The sequence below is a fragment of the Zootoca vivipara genome, chromosome 3 (genome assembly GCF_965207765.1).
Source record: "Zootoca vivipara chromosome 3, rZooViv2.hap1.1, whole genome shotgun sequence".
NCBI lineage: Eukaryota > Metazoa > Chordata > Lepidosauria > Squamata > Lacertidae > Zootoca > Zootoca vivipara.
Window position 1 is genome coordinate 55,944,337 of NC_142586.1, and position 25,425 is coordinate 55,969,761.

The 25,425-nt window shown below is 40.8% G+C and overlaps 1 protein-coding gene across 12 annotated transcripts in view; it reads left to right on the plus strand.

The window, feature by feature from the left end:
- Positions 1 to 25,425, plus strand: part of L3MBTL3 (L3MBTL histone methyl-lysine binding protein 3) — a 56,805-nt gene that overhangs the window by 8,983 nt on the left and 22,397 nt on the right. For all 12 annotated transcript variants that reach the window (XM_035109022.3, XM_035109014.3, XM_035109016.3 and 9 more), the window contains exons 2-12: positions 2,109 to 2,220; positions 9,941 to 10,052; positions 10,495 to 10,654; positions 10,919 to 11,051; positions 12,097 to 12,181; positions 13,313 to 13,404; positions 14,005 to 14,109; positions 14,646 to 14,781; positions 18,285 to 18,376; positions 19,414 to 19,565; positions 25,120 to 25,196. In XM_035109022.3, coding sequence (XP_034964913.2) covers positions 2,119 to 2,220; positions 9,941 to 10,052; positions 10,495 to 10,654; positions 10,919 to 11,051; positions 12,097 to 12,181; positions 13,313 to 13,404; positions 14,005 to 14,109; positions 14,646 to 14,781; positions 18,285 to 18,376; positions 19,414 to 19,565; positions 25,120 to 25,196 — 1,246 coding nt within the window. In that variant the 5' untranslated portion in view covers positions 2,109 to 2,118. The remainder of the gene's footprint in view (positions 1 to 2,108; positions 2,221 to 9,940; positions 10,053 to 10,494; positions 10,655 to 10,918; positions 11,052 to 12,096; positions 12,182 to 13,312; positions 13,405 to 14,004; positions 14,110 to 14,645; positions 14,782 to 18,284; positions 18,377 to 19,413; positions 19,566 to 25,119; positions 25,197 to 25,425) is intronic.

The window sequence follows — 25,425 nt, forward strand, 5'->3', positions numbered from 1 at the left end:
AGCTTGCTGAACATAAGGTTGGCACTTTGAATCTGCATGACGGGGTAAACTCCTGTTGTTTTGTCCCAGCTCCTACCAACCTAGCAGTTTGAAAGCATACCAGTGTGAGTAGATAAATAGGTACCACTGCGGTGGGAAGGTAAATGGTGTTTCCATGCTCTCTTGCTTCCTTTACGGTGTTCCATTGCGCCAGAAGTGGTTTATTCATGCTGGCCACATGACCCGGAAAGCTGTCTGTAGACAAACACCACCTCCCTCAGCCTGAAAGCAAGATGAGTGCCAAACCCCCATAGCTGAATTTGACTGGATTTAACCGCCCAGGGATCCCTTAGCTTTTTTTTACCTTTAGGTTTAAATAGGACCTAGTTCTATTGAACGTAGTCCTCTTGACTGTATCATCTGTTTTTGAGGATAAATAGATTTTGTATCTTTATAGGTTTACTTGGAAGCAAGTCCTATTGCATCTATTGGGACTTATTTCCCAGAAAGCATGCATAGAATTTTAGCCTCTGCTTCACCACCGTGAAGCACACAGCATTCCATGATCTAGTACAGGCATCCCCAAACTTTGGCCCTCCAAAAGTTTTGGACTACAATTCACATCATCTCTGACCACTGGTCCTGTTAGCTAGGGATCATGGGAGTTGTAGGCCAAAACATCTGGAGGGCCGCAGTTTGGAGATGCCTGATCTAGTATTTTTCCCCTAAAGGGAAAAAGTTCATGCGGTTCCAACTAGAAGTGTGGGAAGAGTCCCTTCTGGCTCATTGTTTGGTGGGAGTTCATTTGAGTGGGGAGTTTACAGATCTTGGCTGTTGTAACTTCTGCAATTCAGATGCACAGTTTTCAGCCTTCGAAATCACGGAAATTGTTATCACCAGGATCTCTGAGTTCCTGGCTTTTATATTATGGTTGTTCAAGTGAAGGAACGCTCAAGTATGACCTGGAGAGTTCATGTGAAGGAACAATATAACCTTCATCTACTCTAGGTTGGGTTTTAGATAATTCTTCTCTAATGCCCAACATTTCCCATGTGTCCTACTCTGTTACTGGTGCTTTTTTATAAGTCCACGAGCAACAGCATCTTAAAATTATTATTACAATGGCAGGTAGCACCATGGCTTTATAATAGGTGCTTTCTTGCTGCTTGAGGGTTGGGAGACTCTCTGAAACAGCATTAGAGAAAACTAGAAGAAGCTCGTTTATGGATGAACATAGGACTTTTAAATTCCAGTCAAATATATAACCCAGTAGTTATCCATATTTGTTTCCAGCTTTAAGCAAAACACACAGGTGGAGAATGCAGATAACTAGAAATGTGACAGTTTTGATATTAGCAAAGTTAGATATAGATTTTAAGTGTTATGCCAGATGTATTTCACTTAAGGCTAAAATCCAGGCAACTGCCGGATTTTATATTTTCAAAAATTGGAACCATTATTTCTTTCATTTTCCCAGCAGTCCTAGGTGTGACCTGAAACCTACACAGCACAGTAGAGCCTAATCCGATTAAATCTGCTATCTCTTCCTATCCTCCTATTTCTGGCTAAATTTAGACTTCGCAGCATCACCATCTAACCCAGTTTTCTACTGTACCTCTCTCTTCCATCCACTCCCCTGCCCCTCCCCCAATTTGCTTAATATCCAGTCTGATTAGGAGCTTTGGTGAACTCAGAAACTATTTTGGTATTTTGTGATGTTTTGGCTGGTTTTAATAAAAGTGTTGATTAGCTATGAATTTTGAAATTATTTACAATAGGTTATAAATATTGTGGGGCAGGTGAAACGATGATTGAAAATCATGTGATATATGGTGTGAAAGTGACTCAAATGTAACATTTTGTGGAAGCGAATCAGATTTTTTATGAGAATGTTAGATTTTTTTTAAAAAAAGTATAATAAAGTACAAAGACAAAAATAGAAATACTGTCCCTCAGAATGGGGTGCATGTGCTGTTTCCCTACCCACCTACCCCATTCACAAAAGAAAAAGAAAAAAGCCACCACAATTTTACATCTCTGTTTATGTAGGCATACATAAACATCTTGAGGGATCAGATGTTTGGATCAGAGATAACATTTTCATATCTCCTGTCTTATTTATTTTACAGTATATGCACCATGAATGAACCAACTTCTAGTGGAAGTGGGCAAGACTTTGATGTATTTAGTGTAATGGACTGGAAGGACGGAATTGGTACCTTGCCTGGAAGTGATCTGAAGGTAACATTTTATAATCCTAAATAGGCTCTGAAAAACGTAATGTAACCATAGATGCAGAGACATATATACATACAACTTAGTGCTGTATAAAGGGCAAGTCTTGATGTTACTAGGGAATGGATAAGTGTGTCAAAACTCTCTCTCTCTCTCCAGGATATGCCACAGCTGGCCTATCAACCTTTACTGGTAAAATATGTTTCATATCATGAATGCCACTTGATATCCAAGCTATAGGCTATATTGAACAGCAAATACAAACTCTGGACTTGCTCCTTTAGTGAGAAGGCAACCCTGCCCAGAATAGGTTGAACAGCACCTCCTACATTGATCAAACCATCCACCAACAGTTCATATCTCTTGACTAGACTGAATTTGAGAGGTTTTTTTGGCCTCATTCAGTCCAAAATCTTCCTCTTGTGATATGTATGTGTTAAATAGCAAACAGAGTACTATGGTAGTCCAGTGCTCAACTGCTATGGGACAAAATAAGAGCCTCTAGCATTGCTTTTGCTAAGGAGGAACGGAATAATAAATAATACACAAAGGACAGGACTCCTAATTCTCAGTGCATATACAGTACTGAGCCCGAAAGGACATTATAATAGATTATTACTATTATTGTATTTATATAGGTGACTAGCTGGCCCGGCCATGCATTGCTGTGGCTCAGTCTGTTAAATGGATCCTCAGAGTCCCCCTTCAGACTCCCCTCACCTTCATAGGCCCCTTTTGTTTGAGATATTTTGACCCCTCCTCCCTCCATCCCTCGGTTCATCCCAGTGAGTGTCCCCATCCTGTCCCGATCCATGAACTACCGCGTCCCCTCCTCTCCCCATTCCCTGGCACATCCCTGTGAGGCCCCCCCACCCTCCCTGCACTCCCCCCCGGCTCATCCCTGTGACTTCTCCCACCCCCCTCCTCGGTCCCCCCAGCTCACCCCTGTAAGTCCCCCGGTGTCATCGGCGTATCCTGGCCTGTATGTCAGGTATTTGCCGTTGGGGGGGGGGAACGGCAGAGCGTGGTCCACTTTTCAGCGCGGTGTCGGTGTGGTGTGGTCTGTCTGTGACAGTTGGACGTGAGGGGCTAGGGGCAGGATCCCGCCGTTGGCCTTTGTGGAGGAATAGTAGTTATAGCATGTCAGTTGGTGACGTCATGATCTCGGCTTGGCCTTGGAGACGGAGCTTCTGGCTTCTATTTCCCAGCATGCACTTTCGCACTTTCGAGTTGTGAGTTCTGAAACACGGAGTGGGGTTTTACGTGGCCTAGGTGTGACATCTGTCTACGCGAACTGTATATGGTCACTCGCATATTTGCTTGGGACGTTGTGTCAAAATTTGAACGCAATCGTTCAAGCGGTTTTGGAGAAAAGTGGAGACACACCCACATGGCCACTTTACATCTCTCTCTCTCTCTCTTTCTCTTTCTTTTTCTCTTTCTCTTTCTCTTTCTCTTTCTCTTTCTCTTTCTCTCTCTCGACTAGCTGGCCCTGCCACGTGTTGCTGTGGGTTCCCAGTTCCGTTCCCTGCAAACCTGAGCTATCCTGCCCCCGTCCTGCCCCCAGCTGCAACACAGGCGAGTCCCCAGCTCCGTCCCCTGCAAACCTGAGCTGACATGTTTTGGGACGTGGGTGGCTAGGGGCAGGATCCCGGCGTGGCCCTTTGTGGAGAAATGGCCGTTCTGGCAGTTATAGCATATTGGTTGCTGAGACGCAGATTCGGCCTTCTATTTCCCAGGATGCACTCTGTTCCGCCCTTGGAGACGCAGCTTCTGGGTTCTATTTCCCAGCATGCCCGGTAGTGTCTGCTGTCTGAGTTTTGAGGTCCACAAAACAGGGTTTTACCTTGCGCTGGGGTGTCATCTGTGTATGCAAATGGTATGTGGACACTCGGTTATTCGCATGTGACGTTATATACTGGTTTCACCTCAGATCGTATAAATCTTTCGCCTTTTACCATGAGCAGTTTCTCAGTCAGTCCTTGCTAGCTCTCCAGTACATATTTGATCTTTAATGCAATAATCCTGTGAATGTTTGTATGGCGTCTGCTCAGGGCAAGTGGTAGTAGGAAGATACCCTAGCTTCCAGCCATATGTACCTTATCATAACTGACCAGGGTCCACAAACAGCAGCAATGGGAGATAGCAACCACGTTGTGGGAAAAGCAAGTCAATTTTCAGTACAGTACTGTTCTATTATTCTCAAATGCCTCTTTCTGGCTCTCAGACTTTGGAGCCCTCTGAAGTCATCCTTCACCTGAAAGAGATGGAGAGTGCAAACTGAGAATTCACAAATAACTGCTTCTGATGTTCTTGGGTTCTCCTTTCAAAGATTGGAGAGGGCATTGAGGACTGCAGGAAATGCCCACGCTGCCATGCTCTGGAGTCTGTCCTGGAAATATTTAGTAGAATCATAGAAGAGAGAGGGACCTGAAGAAACTCAAAATAGAGCTGTGTGATTTGAATCATAATTGATCAGCAGTTTGATCTACAGCAGATTGCTTCTGATAACTCAAATAATTGAACTCAGGCACACACAGGGCAAGTCCTTACGGTCACATCACCAGCCATTCTAGCCTTACAGTTAGCTGTAAATATCTTCCTGGCTGTATGCCTGTTGTCTACATCCCAGTTCCAAAGAAGGGCAGTGCCAAAGAATGCTCCAACTACCGCACAATTGCGCTCATTTCACACGCTAGCAAGGTTATGCTTAAAATTCTACAAGGCAGGCTTAGGCAGTATGTGGACCGAGAACTCCCAGAAGTGCAAGCTGGATTTCGAAAGGGCAGAGGAACCAGAGACCAAATAGCAAACATGCGCAGGATTATGGAGAAAGCTAGAGAGTTCCAGAAAAACGTCTACTTCTGCTTCATTGACTATGCAAAAGCCTTTGACTGTGTCGACCACAGCAAACTTTGGCAAGTTCTTAAAGAAATGGGAGTGCCTGATCACCTCATCTGTCTCCTGAGAAATCTCTATGTGGGACAAGAAGCTACAGTTAGAACTGGATATGGAACAACTGATTGGTTCAAAATTGGGAAAGGAGTACGACAAGGTTGTATATTGTCTCCCTGCTTATTTAACTTATATGCAGAATTCATCATGCGAAAGGCTGGACTAGATGAATCCCAAGCCGGAATTAAGATTGCCGGAAGAAATATCAACAACCTCAGATATGCAGATGACACAACCTTGATGGCAGAAAGTGAGGAGGAATTAAAGAACCTTTTAATGAGGGTGAAAGAGGAGAGCGCAAAATATAGTCTGAAGCTCAACATCAAAAAAACCAAGATCATGGCCACTGGTCCCATCACCTCCTGGCAAATAGAAGGGGAAGAAATGGAGGCAGTGAGAGATTTTACTTTCTTGGGCTCCTTGATCACTGCAGATACATCCCAGCAGTCACGAAATTAAAAGACGCCTGCTTCTTGGGAGAAAAGCAATGACAAACCTAGACAGCATCTTAAAAAGCAGAGACATCACCTTGCCGACAAAGGTCCGTATAGTTAAAGCTATGGTTTTCCCAGTAGTGATGTATGGAAGTGAGAGCTGGACCATAAAGAAGGCTAATCGCCGAAGAATTGATGCTTTTGAATTATGGTGCTGGAGGAGACTCTTGAGAGTCCCATGGACTGCAAGAAGATGAAATCTATCCATTCTGAAGGAAATCAGCCCTGAGTGCTCACTGGAAGGACAGATTGTGAAGCTGAGGCTCCAATACTTTGGCCACCTCATGAGAAGAGAAGAATCCTTGGAAAAGACCCTGATGTTGGGAAAGATTGAGAGCACTAGGAGAAGGGGACGACAGAGGACAAGATAGTTGGACAGTGTTCTCGAAGCTACGAACATGAGTTTGACCAAACTGCGGGAGGCAGTGCAAGACAGGAGTGCCTGGCGTGCTCTGGTCCATGGGGTCACGAAGAGTCGGACACGACTAAATGACTAAACAACAACAACAACATCTTCCTGGCTGCAATAGAAGAGTAATGAACAGGAAAACCATTTCACAAGAGAGATTTTATTATTAGTAGGTAGATCTTTACACTGAATTGCAAGCCTTTTGAAAGTTTTTCTTCTAAAAAATTCACACAAGACCAGAAATTATATATTTTTTTGTATTTAGTGCTGAGTGTTGTATTATTTATAGTAAGCAATTTTATACTTTGCCTTGACCTATTTTTCCAGTTTGAAGATTGTTTGCAAGCAAATTGAAGTTTTGCGGGCTTGTTCAGATTTGTGTATAACATTCTACATTGTGATTTCTAAATGTACAAATTGCGGGGGGAGGAAAGGGATCTTCGCATGTGAAACAATCATAGTCTAGTGCAGGATTTCGAGGTTTGGAACTTTTCCATTTGGCAGGCTAAGCAGCGTCTTCAAATCAGAAACACTTCAGTGCTTTACAATTGCTGTGTGCTGTGTAGAGGACTAGAAGAGTTGATATCTTCTAAGCTGAAGAGCATATATAAATGTGAAGTACTCTGCTTTTTTGAATCACTCTGATGAGTGCACACAATCACCATCACCTCTGGATTCAAGTGCTTCTATCAAATTGGACAAGCTGCAATAATTTAAAATTGCTTCCTGGTGGAGAGGCAGTATATGGAGTATTTTAGGCTTTTGTGCCTCTCAAGTGCCATATTTTCAAAGTGGAAATTACAAGCATGCCCAGTATGTTATCATTGCATCCAAACAAGTGAATGGATTAATTTTTAAATCCTCCTGAAAATACATATACCCAAGTTTTTTTTTGCCCAGAAAAAGCAGATGGAGAACCTATTGACCTTGCAGGTGAAGAAAGAGACAAAGGTCCACTCAAACCTGGTTTTATACCACCTGCAGTTACTCCGCTTCTTTTCTTGGAAAGCCTTATTAATATCAATTACTTATACTGGTGATGGTGATCTATTAGCATTGCTTGAGTGCTGACCTTGAGAACACAAGGCTACTGGCTTTCAGGATTAGCACGAGAACGGTGGATGAAGGAAATGTGTTAAAAGGAAAGAAATGCTTCCTTAGGACTATAATAGTAAATTATGAAATGAAAGCCTTTGGGATCCTGGAACACAACCTTTTTTTTTGCTTTTTAAGGGACTGAATAGGTTTTGTCTGATAAAACTGAGAGAGTTCTGAGTACAGTTGTTTGAAGAAATTCAGGGGGGGGGGAAGAGAAGTTAAGGTGATGAGAGGGAGGGAGGAGTAAAAACAACCAACCAGGGAAGACTATGGGGGAAGCGAGCAACGGCTGCAACCTTCTGTCCTGCAGCAAAGGAGGGAAAGAGCAAATACTCCTGTTTGATGCTCTTTCCCTCAAACAAGCTTCCATCTGATTAGGAAAAGGAAGTCACTGTTAACCTGAGGTGACTACATTCAGACAGCCGTTGCACATGCACACGTGATAGCACATGCACAGTTTGATGTGCGGGGACAGATATAATGGTCATTGGGTGAAAAGGTACTCGTACCTCATTGGTGTAAACAGCAACATGAAAAAGTGATTTGAAACAAAGCAGGTTTATTCTCACAGCACACACCCACACACCCTGCTTTTCAGGAAACGTGGGGGATGGAACACTATTTTGAGGCCCTGACATTTCCCCCTTTGCGCATCTGCTTGAGTGTGGGTCCCATAGTTCCTTTTCCAACAAGGAGTTGCTGGGAGAGGAAAGTACAATTATAGAAATGATTGAGATACTATTTGAGGTGATAAGTAAGAAAAGGTTTTCCATTTTACCATTCATGAGCAAAAAGTGAAAAATAAAACTATATATGCCCACTTTCCCCATTTCTTGCTCCTGTGATGTTAAATTGATGGTGGTAATGAGGATATTGATGATGATGCCATCATCAGTGAGCATTGAGCTTTACCAAGTATAAAACAACAGGCTCCTCAGAGGAACTTGCCGTCTAAAATTGAACATCGGCAAAACAAAAGCAGCAGATGGCTGACAAACTTTCAAAGCTGTCACTGCCTCCCTTCTCTTGTTTGCATAGAAGGAGTTAGGGTCCTCAAAAAAAGCTCGTTCTCAGATATATATTTAATGGAATTATGATACATGTTTATAATGACCACTAGATGGTAGTGGTGAGCTGCATTTTTTTTTCTTTGCACCTACGGTATTTTTCTTCCCCCTTTTTCTGTTTTCCTATCTGTATATAGTAGAAACTGGAAAGGGAGAGACTGGCTGCTCAGTTGACCTCCTCAAACGCTTCTCCTCTGATCCCCAGTGTATGTTACACTGTATGATGTACCTCAGCTATTTCCTCCTGCTGAAACTGAAGATCGCTTCCAGACTATCACTGTCGTTGGATGAGATAATATCGCATACTGGCAAATTCAGTTTTCACAGTTTTTTTGCCAGCAAACCTTCCTCAAAATACTGAGCTTTTTGCTATAAGGAAAGTGACAGGAAAAAACACTGGAAAGTGAGATAACACTTGCTTTGACACATCGTCATCTATCCTCCCCATAAACCAATAAAAATAATGCTCATTAAATAGCCAGCATTGTCCCAAGAAACAAATTGATGAATGCTTAATAAGCAGGTTGTGTGGAGGGCACACACATGGGGTAAGCAGCTGAGAAGGGGAAAGGGTTGAGGTTTTGCCTGCAATCCTGCTCATGCGGGAGTGATTCCGTAGACTGAGCAGATGCTGATGGCCCACCACTGATTTCTTAGTTCAGTTCAGGAAATAGCTTGGTTATAAATTAATTTCCAAAAGGTAGGATAGAGACGTAAGTTCTCCATATTTGATAGTGTTCACTGCTGTTCAATAGTTTTCCCCCCCGAAGGTCTGATTTGTGAAGTACTTCATATTTTGAAAGATTGTGATCAGGCATGTAAATAGCCACTTGCTTGTTTGCATTTGTCAGAGCTTTCCAAACTTTTCATGTTGGTTACACACTTTTTAGGCATGCATCATTTTGTGACACGGTAATTCAGTTTCACTAGCAAAACCGGAGGTTAAACTAACCCCTTTCCAGCCCTTGAAGGAGTGTGGGGAGCGTTTGCATGACACACCTACACACTGCAGCTAACACACTAACTTATCATGACACACAGTTTGGAAAGTTCTGGCTTATGTCAAAGACGGAGTTAGGCAGTGAATCTCATGTAAACAAGAAGAGAGTTCGTTAGTTTATTTCTTTTAGACTGTCACTGAGCTTGTAGATGATTAACAAACATGATTTTGTGGCAAGCAAGCTAGTAAAAAAGATTTGTGGTGGACTATAACTTTTTAGGATTTGTTCGCTTGGATGTGATCTGTGATTATGGATTATCCAAACTGTGAAAAATGTTCTCAACCTCCATTCATTGATTCTCTGTTTCAAGATCTTGTAATACTTCAGGATTTCACTTTCCCTAGAAAGGTTTCCCTTAGAAATGCCTCTTGGGGTCCTCATTTGAGCAACAGACCTGACAAGCAGTGTGCAATATAAGCTACTGTCTTGGTCCATGGGCACAGATATCATCCTATCCCCAGCTTTCCATGTGTCTGCTGGTATATATTAACATGGATGTGAAGGAAGCTTCTACAGAGGTGAAATGTAGAAGTGTCTGTTTACTTTTCTCTCTTTTTTTTTAACCAAGTGGTGTCAGTAGGCATTATGGAGGCTGTCAACTATTAGGTGTCAAACCGTTATAGATTAAACGTCAATACGTAGATCTTTACCTTTCTAGCAATATTCCCCCCACCCCTAATTCTTACCTGTTTTTAAAATTAGTTTCGTGTGAATGAATTTGGTGCCCTAGAAGTAATCACTGATGAAACAGAGATGGAAAGTGTTAAGAAGGCTACAGCTACCACAACCTGGATGGTGCCAACTGCTCAAGAAGGTCAGAATCATAAGACAAATTTCTGTCTTCAGAACAAAATGGTGATATTCTTGAAGTTTCACTATGATTATGTTCCTGACATTTTCTTTAATATTAGCTTCTTCTCTGGAATATTGAAAGATAGTTAATATTTTAACAAATTAAATTCTGAAACCTGCAAACCACTTGGTAGAAATGATAGTTGTTACTGTACTGGTTAGACTGCTGTTGAGGAAGAGGCGAAAACCAGTAAGGTTTTTAGTAAAATGTTAGCACAGAGTTGTCTAAAAGCCTGAAGCACTTTTTCAAAGTAGCATGAATGAATGTGCCAGTTCCATTCTTGGCAAGTCTTAGCTAAGTCATATCTTTCAGTGGCATCTTTTGCTTCATGTGGTTTACAAATATGCCTGCTAGTTTTCACCATTGACAGCCTAAAACATTTGCTGTGCTTTCCATTGTATAGCTTTCTCAGAAAGGACAGAAGTACCACAAAAATTGAAGGAAACTAGCAAGGTAGACGGGCTTCATTTCTGTGAACATTGTTTTCATTCTGGAACCATAGTGGACTTTGTATCTGGAGAAAGATCTTGCAGCCAAAAATGTGCACATCAGATTAAAAACAAGTAAGAGTCGGCATGTGTGAATAATGTGATAACTAGTGTAAATAGTGCTGCTGTTTAAAAGAACTTGCCTCATTGCTAATGACTGCTTATTGTATGCTTGCATTAATTGTGGTGTTTATAAATAAAAAATTTAGCGCTTGCAATTCCTCTTTTCTTAAAAAAACAAAACAAAACAACTTTAAGAGATAGACAAACTCGGCTTTAGAAAATGTATTCTTCAAAATTGCAGTCAATGTAGCTCCTGTTATTTTGTTTTCATTCTAGAGAGCAAAGGGAGGACAAAGATGTATCCGAAGTCAATGATGAGGACTGTTCCAAGGGCACTCAAAACAGAAAAACCAAATCGCCCTCAAAAGGAGAATTTATGGAAGACAATGTCAAGAAGTATGAGGAAATGGTTAGTATGGTCCAGTTGACAGGTTTATAGGTTAAACTGATCTGTGGTTGTAAATATAGTTTTGGCAATTTACAGTCATTCAGAAACTTGATGCATTTAAATGTCTCTGTTCTTTTAAGGTTGGAGTGTTTGAAATGTTTAGCAAAATGTAAACGGAATGCTTTTTTCTATTTAAATAGCCATTTAAATATGTGAGTGTCCTGGTGAGATTATTGCTGCTGTGCCTGATCCAACCTTATATTTTGGTGTCCTAAGGTTGGTCAAGTGTTCCCTGGGAGTTCTGAAAAGAAAGGCAAGTTTCCTTCCATAGACCCTAGGCATTTATTTGAGCTGTTGCACACTCCCAGAGCTTTTAGGAATGCTAAAAAAAAACTTTTATGGACACTGGTGTCTGACTGTTATCCTGTAGAGGATAAATAACCTTTCTAATATATAGGTTGGTATTCAATATTAGCTCCACCAAGGTCAATAATTATGTTACCTTCTTTTTATCATTGTTGTTCTTATGTTTAATATAACAAAAAATGTATATTGAGTTATCATGCTGTTCCATGCTTCTTTATTATAGTGATTCCAGGCAGTGGGATGAAAGCATTGCTAGTCACTATATTACCACTATATTATCAATTATTTCTAAGGCTGAGCAAAATGAATAAAAATAGCCAGGTCCTCTCCACTGGAAAAAGTGGGCCAGTTATGGGTGGTGGAGACAGTTCTTTTTGCTGCACAAAATGGACGTGTCTTTCCTGGGTATGTCAGACAAAGGCTGTATTCCATGCATGGGCCTCCCCAGCACACATTTCAGGACCTTATTAAAACCTTATTGTTCCATTTATTTCATACGTTTCTAATATAACACATGTATTAGGAAGTCAGACCCATTGACCTGAATAGACTTGCTTCCAAATAAATGTTCACAGGATTGCCCTGTAATATCTTGGAGAACACGTGACAAAACAGCAGTGAGCAACCTGAAAAAAGTATTTCGAAAACCAGTGTGCTTCGTAGTTACTTCAGTGAAGTATACTTTAATTTTGCAATTTAGGAGGAGAAACCTGAAGGGAGGATACTAAGAGTCTCTCAGAGAGCCACACGGAAAAGGAAAAGAGAGATGGCAGTTCTAAAACAGAGTAAGTTGATATGCGAGTCCATATCAGTATAAGCTTTTCATCAGTTTCTGTCATCTAAAGGGCCTCTTCTGTGTTACGTTAGCAAACCCATGTGGGACACTGAGTGTGTACTCCTAATGGAACCATAGGCAATTCCTGCTCACTGACAATTTGTCCTTGTATGATGTGCATGTTTGTAAACTACGTATTTCAGTGTGCACGTAAACGCCTCAGTGTGCACGCAAACGCCTTAGATGCATACCCAGAAATTTGGGATGATGTTTCACGTTTTGGAAGAGACTGGCCCTTTACTATAACAATAATGCTGGTGTATTTCTAGTTTCTCTGTAAAAAGCTAGGTTGGCCCATTTTCAGTCACTAGTCCAAATCTGAATCCATTTGTGACGTTGTATGCAACAAATATTGTGCATTTTGTAAAGTAAGAGATTGAAGAGCACCATCCTTCCAAGTACTTCGATTATATTACTTGGCTGAGTAAATTCCTGCTCTGGCTTTGTTATACTGTTCCATGGGGGAGCTTTAAAGTGGAAGTATAAATGAGATTAAGATAATTGAATTGCTTGAATACTGGCAAGGATTTCTGTGTCTCAAATATGTGGAATTGTTCAAATAGTTCTTTAGAACATGCATTTTAAAACCAGAAGTGAGGCCCTGCTTGGTATCTCCTGGGAGTAATTTCATATCTAAACCACATGCTGAAAGTTAAGACAGATTTATAGAAACCAGTAATAAATAAATCCTAGGAGATGCCTAAAGCAGTATAAATCAATTGCCATAGAGTCAGATTGTTAGCAAAGTGGATACATGTATTTGAGGAAAACAACAGGATTAGGAAGTATTGGTTAACTCCATAGCCTTCTACAGTGTGATCTGTAATTTTTGCTTTGGCAATAACCATCCATCTTTGCTAGCTGCTGATCAGCGGTGTGAAAAATGTAGCTTTGGTCTTCTCCTTAATGGAGTAGCACTGAAATTAACCATAAATCTGAAGCATATGGTATTATATTGTAAGAGAACTGTAATTCATACCGTTACAACCATAATTATAGTATAATACAACTGCTTATGCAGATATAATTTGTTACAAAGCTGTGATCGTGCTTACATTAAGATTTTAATTTCTAATTCCAGCTTTGATGTCAAAGGCAAAGAAAACATGGAGTTGGTCTTCGTATTTGGAAGAAGAAAAGGCTACAGCAGCACCGCCTAAGATTTTTAAAGAGGTATGCTGAAACCTTAAACACTGCTTCTTTGAGGCAGACGGGGGCCTGTGTGTCGGGTAAAAAATAGGTGCCATGTACAAATATAGAAGAAGTTTGAAATGGCTGGCATGACCAATTTAGCTTGCTTGCTTGCTTATGAAACTTTAAAACAGTTCTCATATAATATGATATTTTACATGGTAAATATTCAATTGATAATTGCATTAGTGTGTGTTTAATTTGTCTTGTAATGAGCTGAGATTAGGTCTTCTCAAAAAAATTCTCTCATGGAGGGTTAAGAACTACTTTGCACAAGAGATACCGGTATAACTTTTTCAGTGGTTACACTGAAACTCTTGAATGCCCTTGCAACTGAGGTGCATTTGGCCTTTTATATTGAGTTCTTTTAGATATTGCTGAAAATCAATCTGTTTCAGTAAACTTGTAATGATTGGTTTTCGTATGTTTTTAACTTCCATGTAGGTTTGTAAGTAATATACAAATAGGTAATAGTTTAATCTGTTCAGTGGAAGGCCTAAGATCCACATCCCCTTGAAATCGTTGGTCATCTTTTAGAAATGTTTATGCTGAACTTAGAAAATTTGACATTTTTTCTTCCAGTATCAATCCTTCCCATACAACAAAAATGGATTCAGAGTTGGAATGAAACTAGAAGGAGTGGACCCTGAGCACCAGTCAATGTATTGCGTGCTTACAGTAGCTGAGGTGAGTACCAGAAGTGACAAGCAGTTATTAATGGCTTTAAAATGGGATTAGAAATAACACCATGAAAGCTGGTGGCCATCACTTCACCTTTTGGTACCAAATTCCATAGTTTTAATTACATGTTGTGTGAAGAAGTACTTCCTTTTGTCTGTGTTGAATCTTCACTTCACTGCATTCTAGTATCAAGAGAGGGAGAAAAACTTCTATATAGAAGATAGTGTTGAAAAGAAATACCAGCCTTCTCATTTATATACCATGCATATGCCCGATATACTCTGATGCCCATGTGGACTAGTGTGCATATACAGTACTACTGTCTTACAACCTTACTACCTGATTTTCTATTGTGTCTATGTATTCTGATTGCTTCCCTTTTCTGGATAATAAGTAAAGTTATCTCATAAAAAGCTACAACATTTTGTTTGAAAACTCTTGATTCTGACTGCACGTATACCAATTTTCTAATATTGACTTTTTGGTTTAAATGTAAACACGTTTTTCTTTTGCTGTATTCTTTTTTCCTACTATGGATTTAGACTTGTGGTTACAGAATTAGACTTCACTTTGACGAATACCCAGAGTGTTATGATTTTTGGCGGAATGCTGATTCTTCTGATATTCACCCAGTTGGTTGGTGCGAGAAAACAGGACACAAACTTCATCCACCAAAAGGTATTAGATTACCAACAAAAAATCTGTGTCATATTAGACAATTGCTTTTTCTATGAATTTTGTAAAAGCAGCCAAGTTGTGCTCCCATTCTGAGAGGGTTGGGAGCCCACAAATAGAATAATAGGATGCACTATTTCAGCTGTGAAAAAGAAAGTAATGTTTATTTTCTGTTCATGAATTATATATTAGAAATGACTGAATTCTGAAGCGTCTGAAACTCCAGCATCTGAAACTATACAGGCAACACTCCATTTGCATGAAGGTTGTGTTTTGAAGTACTGCACCTACCCTGTTCCAGCCCCTTCCGGGGCTGAAAACAGTGTACACATTAGCAGTTGCACGCTCCTCCAACATGCACAAAATGGGAATTGCTTGTATAGGGTTTTTTAAAAGCATTTTGTTGTGACCTGTTCATTGAATGGTGGAAAAAACACCCACCCTCAGGAGGGACTCCAGAGTGGATAGGTTTTTGTGTGTCTGTCAAGTCTGCATTATCATTTCACAGTTTTCCTACTACAACTTCTTTTCACACTTGCACATTTCTATTCTCTAAAACCATAACGTCATGCAGTTGCCTAGTTCAGTAATAATGAGCAACCATACTTTCTTCCTGTGTGAATGAACCATGGTGAACATTGGGCTTTTGCACGCAGTTTCCTCCTCCTTCATATCCATGGAGGAGGGGGGGGGGAGGACACACAAGCCCGAGTCTCACTACAGTTCAGTTTCAAAGCTGAAACCATTTGTCTCAACTATGGTACTGTATCATGGAACTTGGAGGTGGCTGCAGTATTTGGCTTAATGGGAAAAAAATCTCTTGTTTTGCAAAAGTTAGCCTACTTCTAAAATATGCTGCTAGTAGCTTTCTGAAGGGTCAGCCAATGAAAGTGACGAAAGGTGCTGATGGTGCTGAGATGTGCTTCTCATGCTGGGTACTAAAACACCTGTGTATGGTGGCTCTCTGCCTATTGAGTGACATTGTATTCAGGGTCACCTATGGAGTTACGAAGGTAGGTAAGCAGCCCCACCCTGCTTCTAGGATTGCTATTGTCCAGTTGCTGTTCTCTTTGAGGGATAAATCTGGACAAGGAGATCTAATAGTATTTCTTATACTGCCATAGGTTTGAATGAGTAGACTTTGTTTGAATGAGTAGACTTTTGCTGGATGCCTTTGAGCTGATTTCTAAACTTCATAGCTATCTATTCACGAGAACCTGTTTGGAACAATAAGCTCTGCTTTGTAAAAGCAATAGGATTTATGGATCATTATGCTAAAGTCCAAATGCACTTGGGACTAAGCCCCATCAAACAGAGTGGGACTTAAGAGTAAGCATCTAAAGGAATTTTTAAGACACACAAAAAAAAAATAGTGACAAAAATGGTGGTGGAAAAACAAAGTGTATCAGGCCATCCAAGTTAGAACCTAAAGTCCTACAATCAGGAATTGAAAAAGTTGCTTCTGAAATAATAATAATTTGTAAATCAGACTGTGTTTTTTAATATACTTAGCAGACCTCTTTTCTTATTTAAGAGTGCAGTCCTCCAGTTAAGCATATATGCAATCCCAGCATTTTGTTATAGGTCTAACAGAGTTGCTTTATAATGCATCAAAATAGGTGTCATCTCAATTTATTTAATCCCAGGTTCAATAGGGTTTCATCCTGGCTAAGTGGGTATCAGCAGTCTTAGACACAGTGGGTTGGACCATATATAATGCCAAAACATGCTTTGGCATTACATTAATGAAACTTGTACTTAATGCGGCCTAACTGCACACTCTTGTTTTAATCTGTTACGTGCACTTTTCATGGACACCACAGGATACCATTGAAATGAAACTGTAAGGTTCCTCTGGACCAGAACTGCAAACCATACTTCACAAATAATCTAAGGGATCCAACTTCCTTTTGTTCTTTGAGAAGATGATAAATCCCAGACATGTATCTTGTTCACTTATAAGAGCTGAACAGAATTCATGAGCATGCATAACTGTACATAGTATCTAGGCACTTCATCTATTTACTAGAAAATGGATTGACTGTGGCTTAGCTTTAATTTCTCTGCCTCAGTGGAGCTTTCAGGAGAAGCTTTTGCATTCCCAATTAGCGTGGAGCCTACAGGAATAATTTTAAAAGTTACATTTTGCCAGATTAGGCTGGAGACTCATAAGGCCCTCCAGCTAACTGAGGAGAGAGAGCCCTTGGCATCTTCTGAGTCACACGCTAAGGTGGTGGGCACTCTAAAGGCTCTCCCCACGTGTTTAGCCACCCCTCCCAGGGTCGCCTTTTCACATTAGATCTGTACTACATGGAAAGCAGAGTGGGCCAAACTGGACAAGACTAAATTAGTGATTGAGATTGCAAAGAACATTATACCTTCGCAGGTGGCATGATGCAGCGATTGCATTTTCTGGTTGTAGAGCCTCCTGTAAATGATCCCTGTGGCAGAAGGGTGGAAAGGGCCCTTCATAGGAGTTTTGAAGCAGATGCAGTGGCATTCAAGTCAGCCACCACAGCGTCCCTTTTTTCATCTGGCTTTATTTATGTATGTGAGTGGAGGAGCTGAATGCCAGGGATGATATCCCCCAGGCAGTTAAGGATGGATTTAAGAAAATATACTACTACTACTCTGCTCTGGCAGCTGGCACCTCCTTTGATGCTTTTCAATATAGGGCCTCATATGGCTTCCACCACTGTTGTGCATAGAAATGTAGGGTCGCAGCAGTGAGTTGTTAGTTCCAGTTTGCAGGCACTTGAGGCTCATCTTACAGAGTTGTGGGACAAAACCAAGCAGCCCAAGGATGTTTTTCATCCTTCAAGATAGTCCCCCCCTAACAGGTTACCAGCCCAACAGACTTAAATGGGGGATACACTTCTATGTCAGATTTTGCCGCTGCTTGGTTCCAGAGGGCAGAAAGAAATCCTCAGTCTTAACTACACCCATTGTCAGGAGCTGTCTCCAGTGGAGGCCTAGCTCCTTCTTTTCCTCACCATTGGAATCATGTCACCTCAGACAGGTGGGTGATTGAGGTGGTGTTGAAGGGCTGTGCCCTGGAGTTTGAGCACTTGCCATGTGAATGCTTCATTCCAACCCCTTGTTCTCAGCAGCCATTGAAATATAGCCCCCACCTTGACCCTACTGTTTCTTTTATTGTTTCCTCTTTGGATAGCTCTAGTTCCAGTTTTTTAGTTTTGCTTATTTGGGGATGGGAAGTTGTTTTCTGCTCTGCCAGTTGATCTGGAGGGTGGGATAATTCTAAGGGGAAGATAAAGCCTGCCTATCATGTCCAGTAGGAGGCATCATCCTCAAGACTGAATGTCCTCCAACCAAATCAGCAAATTACAAGAAACAGTCTCTGTTTCCCACTTAATTCTGTGATTGAATGATTTGGCAGAGTGAAACTGAGGTACTGTGCTAACAGGTGTGACTGCAGTTGACACAAGTGCACCACAAGTTTAATAGGTATGGTATTTTATCTTCCTCCTTTCCATGGGTTTCTTTAGGATATAAAGAAGATGAATTTAATTGGCCCTCGTATCTGAAGAAATGTAAGGCTCAAGCTGCTCCGAAATCCTTGTTTGAAAACCAAAACACAGTGAGTTTTCTCTGATTATCCCTGCTTCTTTGCAGATAGTAGCTTTTTATATTATGATTACTGTACATTGTTTTTATTAGTATTATGACTCAAACCCTTAGTCTAAACTAGGCATCCCCAAACTGCGGCCCTCCAGATGTTTTGGCCTACAACTCCCATGATCCCTAGCTAACAGGATCAGTGGTCAGGGATGATGGGGATTGTAGTCCAAAACATCTGGAGGGCCGAAGTTTGGGGATGCCTGGTCTAAACCAAGGGAAAAGGCCCACGTAAATACTTAGTTGGGTGCACACCCATCAATCCCTGCCTGTTTTCCATGGTAAAATTCAAACTATTTCCTTATATTGAGGGAGATAGTTCATCTTATATCCAAGACAATCTTCTGTGAAGCTGTTGATCCACAGTAACACAGTCCACAGATTGCACTCAAAACAATTAGATATGTCTTGGCCTGGGAGGAAACAGATTACTGTTTTCTCACAGGTTTGTATCAAATGTGTATGTAATACTTGGCGAGGTGAAATAGACAACTGGCTTACAAAGTGTGCAGAGATCAGGAGCAACTACTATAAACAGTGGCTTGTATCCATCACCTATTCAAGCACACAAAACCACAAATGGCCAGCAAATCTATTTTTGTCATTCCAAAATGGACAGGGCGTAATAGTTAAGACTTTTTAAAAAAGATTAATATATGATAAAGCATGACGCTGAAAATTGTTTTATTCTGCCACTTTCATGTGAATTATTGGGACTCCTTTCTTTTTAGTAGCAAGATTGTGGGTTGATTGTGGATAGTCAAGAGACTTTTGGATGCATGGTTTATTATTAATCTGTGTTTCTTTATTTCTTTTATTTTATTTTTTATTTCTTATTTTATTATTATTATTATTTTATTATTATTATTATTTTATTATTATTATTTTATTTCTTATTTTATTTTTTATTTGTTATTTCTTTTATTTCTTTTTATTGCTTTAGGTACTTAAATAGACCAGTTCCCTGTCTTTGTTAATTTTAAATTTTTCCTTGATTAGACGGTGATTCCATCAGGGTTTCGAGTGGGGATGAAGCTTGAAGCAGTAGACAAAAAGAACCCTGCATTCATATGTGTTGCTACAGTAACTGACATTGTGGACAGTCGTTTTCTGGTTCATTTTGACAACTGGGATGAGAGTTATGACTACTGGTATGCCTTTATAAAGAGCTTGTTTGTTGGAATAAGCATCCCCAAAATTCTACCGTGTTAATTTGTTGTTTTCTCCCCTCCCCCCGCCACATGGTTGCTATGATGTCCCTAGATTTTTGACAATACAGTGGTACCTCGGTTTACAAACTTAATCCATTCCAGAAGTCCATTCTTAAACCAAAGCCATTCTTAAACCAAGGTGCACTTTCCCTAATGAGGCCTCCTGCCGCTGGTGCCCTTCCACCATTCGGCTTCCGTTCGTAGACCTAGGTAAAGTTAGCTAACCGGAACACTACTTCCGGTTTTGCAGATTTCATATACCAAATAGTTAGTAAACAGGGCTGTTCTTAAACCGAGGTACCACTGTAGTTGAAAGATGGCAAAGTATTCTATGGTCTGATTAGTGTGTGCATTTTTCACTCTATATAAAAGTTTGCAAGTGCTGTTAATGCTTGAATTTCTTAGTTCTTTGCTGTGGGTGGGGAACTGGATATGGTCGCTGGGCCAGATCCTTATACAGTATCTCCTAGCCCCCAGTGGGCCATTAACATCATGCGAAGTGGTGCTTTGAAGCCTCAACAATCAGCTGTTTGTCAGGACTTCAAAATGCTGCACATAACTCTCTTTGCAAGGGCCCAAATGGAAAAGCCATTCGAGAAGTTCTCTGCCAGGTGAAAGGTCACAGGTTCTCAAACCTTTCCTCCTTCCTAATCTTTCCAGCAACATTGCCCTTGCATGTGCTGGCACAGCTGCTCATGAGGAGAAGGAAAGATGCTAACACAGGCAAGGCCAGCTGTGGAATATTACATAGAGAGTGACAACACCAACAATATGGATGACAGTTGCACATTAAGTGGCAAAAAGCTGTCTGCCAGAAAAATGGTTTGTTCTCACATACACCACTGATCAGTGAAATTAGCTGAGCTGGTTACTTAGGAAGAGCATCCTCTCAGGAACTAAGGATTTTAGCATAGTTTCAACCAGAATTTTGGAACAACATTCCTGGTGAATTCAGAGAGACACCCACAATTCTGATGCTGAAAACATTCCACCAAGCATTTTTAGAGTTTTAATTTCATTCAGCGTTGGCCATTTGTCCTTTATTTTATTATCTAATTATCTAATTTTATGATGTTTTAATGATTTTATTGTACACTGTCACAATACTCTTTTTTATTAGTTAGCATAAACATTCATATAAATAAATTAAATTTCCTCAAGATCTTATCAAACGATCATCAAAAGAAATTGGATTTGCAAACCAGTAAGCAGTTCAATGGTAGTTCCATTATACAGTACTTTGTCAGCAGAACTATCATAATGCGTTTATAAAGCTTTGGCTTAAACGTTCAATTAAAGGATACCATGTTGTTGTGTAAAAAGCATAGGAAATGCTGTTGGTCCATCAGAAAAATGTCAAAATGCACAGTTGAACAATAACTTTACTAGAGGCAAAGACTGTCAGAAATAGTGAGCAAGAAATGTATCAAGCGAATAGAAAGAGAAGCTACCCAGTTGACGCTGACACAAAACCCCACACGGACACTATAGAAAAGAATATAAATTTCCCCACCCCTCCTCTCCCCCCACTCTTTTCCCCTGACCTTATACTATACTCAACACTAACATCTTATAACAAATATAACTGATCTGTAGAAAAGACTTTACAACAGGGGTCCCCAAACTACGGCCCCCGGGCCGGATGCGGCCCAATCGGCCTCCCAATCCTGCCCGCGACGACCCCCGCCGCCTGCTCTTACGGTGCGCGGCGCGGTGACGATCTTAAAAATCGGCAAAAAATCGCCGAAAATCCTTTGTGCGCATGCGTATGGGCCTCTCCCGACCCAGAAGAGGTCATTTCCGATGCACTTCCGGGTCGGGGGAGGCCCATACGCATGCGCACAAGCGATTTTCGGCGATTTTTCCCCGCCCGTGTGCGTGTGCGCATGCGCACGGGCGCGCACTCCCCCGCCCTCCGGCCCGCTGCGCGCGCACTCCCCTACCCTCCGGCCCACTGCGCAGTAAGTCTGGGGACCCCTGCTTTACAACATGAAAGAAGACACAATGCATGTACTTTTGTAAACCAAGAAAATCTTTAATTAAAATTATTTTTTAAAAAAAGAAAAAGAAATAGCGAGCAAGCGTTTGAGTTCTCCATAAATCTTCCTTAGATTTGGTTTTCAAATTGAGGCAACATTGTTTCTCTCATTGGCCATGTTTGCAGATGACACTAAGCCAAACCATGGCTTCATTCAAATGTGCAACTGTCAGGGGAAGTAATTCCAGCTGCTTTGCTTCTCTCCAAGCCTTTTAGCACAGTCACTAAGCCAAGGAGCAAAGTGGCTGTGATCATTTCTCAGGAGGCAGCACATTTGTACCATTCTAGAAAGCCATAATTTGACTTCCCTATCATGTGAAGCAGGCCATGGTTTACATTTGTTCTGCTATGGAAAGGGCACGCGTGAACATTTTGATTTTTAAATTGGATATGCAGATTGCAGGCCTTTTGACGTGGAAGTCTAATAATAATTACAAATATTCAGTAGTCTGATGTTTAGGCCTTGAAACCTTCCATCTCCTTTTTCTAACATGAATGAATGTTGTCCCAATGCTTGGCCACAGAAACGGGTGACCATTGCTTTGCTTTTAACACATTTTTTGGATACTCTTGAGCTAGTCATTCATGTTTAAGTGTGAGGCAGACTTGCTGAAGGAGGTGGGGTTGGTTGCTAGGAGAGCTTGAGAGCAATGGCAGAATAAAACTGCAGAATGTCAAAGGGCAAAGAAACTGAAGATAAAGTAGAAAAGAGAAAATATACCCTGCAACAGAAGAAAAAGAACCTTTTCTGAAGACACAGGGAGGTTGTTTAAAGCTGCTGCTTGATCCCTTCGGCATTAAACGTCGTGGACATGCTGCAAGTTGAAAGCACTGGAATTTGACTTTGACTAGCTTGTCTTGTTGATTTTAAATGGGATATGGGCACCTTTTAAACATTACAGCAGCATCACGTTTCCCAGGGGTTCATCCCTTGGCAGAGCTGTAACTTTTAAAGGGCTTGGAGCCATGCAGGTGGGCCCAGTGGCACAAGCTCCCCAAATTTTAAAATGATAGGGCATTTTATGCTGTATTTGTTTTGGGAGTGCTAAAGACTCGGGGCCGCCACCAGAAGGCCCCGCCTATAGTGCCTGCCAGTCTGGTAGACTGTAATGGGCAGGCTACCTAGCAAGAGCTGGGCAGGCTCACATGGATGTAGGTAGACCTTCAAAAAAATAATGTGGTCCTTTAAAAAGTTACAGCTACACTGGGGTGAATCCACAGGGGAGTGGCCCCCACACCTGGTATCTGACAGCAGAACTTCATGTTTCATGGAATAATAGAAGCATAGAGTTGGCAGGGGCCAGAAGAGTCCTTAGTCCAATGCCCTGCAGAACAGGAATGTTGCCCAACGTGGGGCTCGAACCCATGACCTTGAGATTAAGCTGGATGAACGATCTCAGCTGCCTTAAGCATGATATCCCTTCCCATCCCCCAAACTTTTGTCAAGAAAAACAAATGTAAACAAACTTTTGTCAGGGGAAAGTGTCTTTAGACTAATGAAATACAGGGTAGGTACAGCTATTCATCCCTAAAGGTGAAATATATGAATTATCTTTTACTTATTGGAGATTAAAACAGCTTGGCTATTGAGTGAGGGAAAGAATTGCAGATTTGTAACATGTAGTTCTTGTTGTTGTTGTTTAGTCGTTTAGTCGTGTCCGACTCTTCGTGACCCCATGGACCAGAGCACGCCAGGCACTCCTGTCTTGCACTGCCTCCCGCAGTTTGGTCAAACTCATGTTCGTAGCTTCGAGAACACTGTCCAACCATCTCGTCCTCTGTCGTCCCCTTCTCCTAGTGCCCTCAATCTTTCCCAACATCAGGGTCTTTTCCAAGGATTCTTCTCTTCTCATGAGGTGGCCAAAGTATTGGAGCCTCAGCTTCACGATCTGTCCTTCCAGGGAGCACTCAGGGCTGATTTGCTTAAGAATTGATAGGTTTGATCTTCTTGCAGTCCATGGGACTCTCAAGAGTCTCCTCCAGCACCATAATTCAAAAGCATCAATTCTTCGGCGATCAGCCTTCTTTATGGTCCAGCTCTCACTTCCATACATCACTACTGGGAAAACCATAGCTTTAACTATACGGACCTTTGTAGGCAAGGTGATGTCTCTGCTTTTTAAGATGCTGTCTAGGTTTGTCATTGCTTTTCTCCCAAGAAGCAGGCGTCTTTTAATTTCGTGACTGCTGTCACCATCTGCAGTGATCAAGCAGCCCAAGAAAGTAAAATCTCTCACTGCCTCCATTTCTTCCCCTTCTATTTGCCAGGAGGTGATGGGACCAGTGGCCATGATCTTGGTTTTTTTGATTGTAGTTCTTACCTCAACTTTTATGTTGCTTTCCTTTTGCTCAACATCTATAAAATATTTTAAACAGCCCTGTTTAGGGAAGCTTTTAATGTTTGATGGATTTCTGTATTTTAATATTTTGTTGGAAGCCGCCCATAGTGGCTGGGGGAACCCAGCCAGATGGGCGGGGTATAAATAATAAATTATTTATTTATTTATTTATTTATTTATTATTTGCTATTTTATTAAATGTGAGAGTTGAAAAACGTAAATGAGGTGAATGGGTTTTTGTTTTAATTTTGTGGATGCTAGAAGCTTACTTTAGGTTAAAAAAAGTTGATACTTTCAAAAGCCTTCAGGATACTCATAAATCCTTAGCTAGGCTGTGAGAAGGGAAGAACCACCTCTTCATAGAGCAGAGCAACAGATGATATTTCAGCATTTCCTTAAATTAACTTGACATATGTGTTCACAGTGAGTTTGACATCTGAACACCAGATGGTGCTATAAGATGACTTGTGTATTATTACTGGTAGAGCAATTCCTCTTTAGCAAGACTAGTATTTAGAACAGTATAAAAATATATATGATTTGGTAGAGTTGCCCTATCAATATTACTGAACTAGAGAGCGAATTCTACCACAATAGAACAATCTGCACACTTTGTATTTTATTGGCTTAAATATTTGCTTCTCACTTCTCCATATGCTTGCATATGCAACTCACAGCATCTAAAAACATCTTCAGACATACAAATTAGAAGAACAAAAAAGCTACAAAATGTAAGCTTGTAACTAGTCACTCAAATAGTTACCTATGGTGAATAAAATCAGTGCACTTTATTCTCTCCCCCCCTGCCGTCCTTTTTGGGTCATATATTAGTGTCTTAGGCTTGTGTTCACAGGTAACCATTTTTTCTATGGTTAATTTCTGAATGGTTTGTAAGGTTGGACCAATTCTTTAGCTGAATGTTTTAGGCCAGAAATTAATGTGCTCAGACAAAATTCCTTTGAGAGGCTATTTCTTAGTGCTGCGGAGCTTGTCTAGCATTTCTGTTTACAGGCAACCCAGATCTCTGTTGACCATAAGCTGCTTTAGACAGATCCTAGAAAGCTGTTTAAGACATTTATAGAAATGAAATCTAACTAAATCAACATTTTTCCTGCAGGTGTGAAGCGGCTAGTCCACATATTCATCCAGTTGGCTGGTGTAAAGAGCACAGAAAGACCCTTGTAACCCCTCGAGGTCTGTATGAAAGAGCTGTGCACAACTTTATTTCACAAGACTAGAAATTGTAATGTGGAATAGTAAAATAGTAAAAATAGTAAAATAGTAAAAATTCTCTCACTTTAAAAGTGAGCTTGCGGGGACAATAATGGAAGAAGGGAGAGAATAAAAATCCTGATCATCCTTAAAGTACTTAAGGTTTTAGAGGTATATCCAGAAGTGGCTTTGTTTTGACAGATAGTGCTTC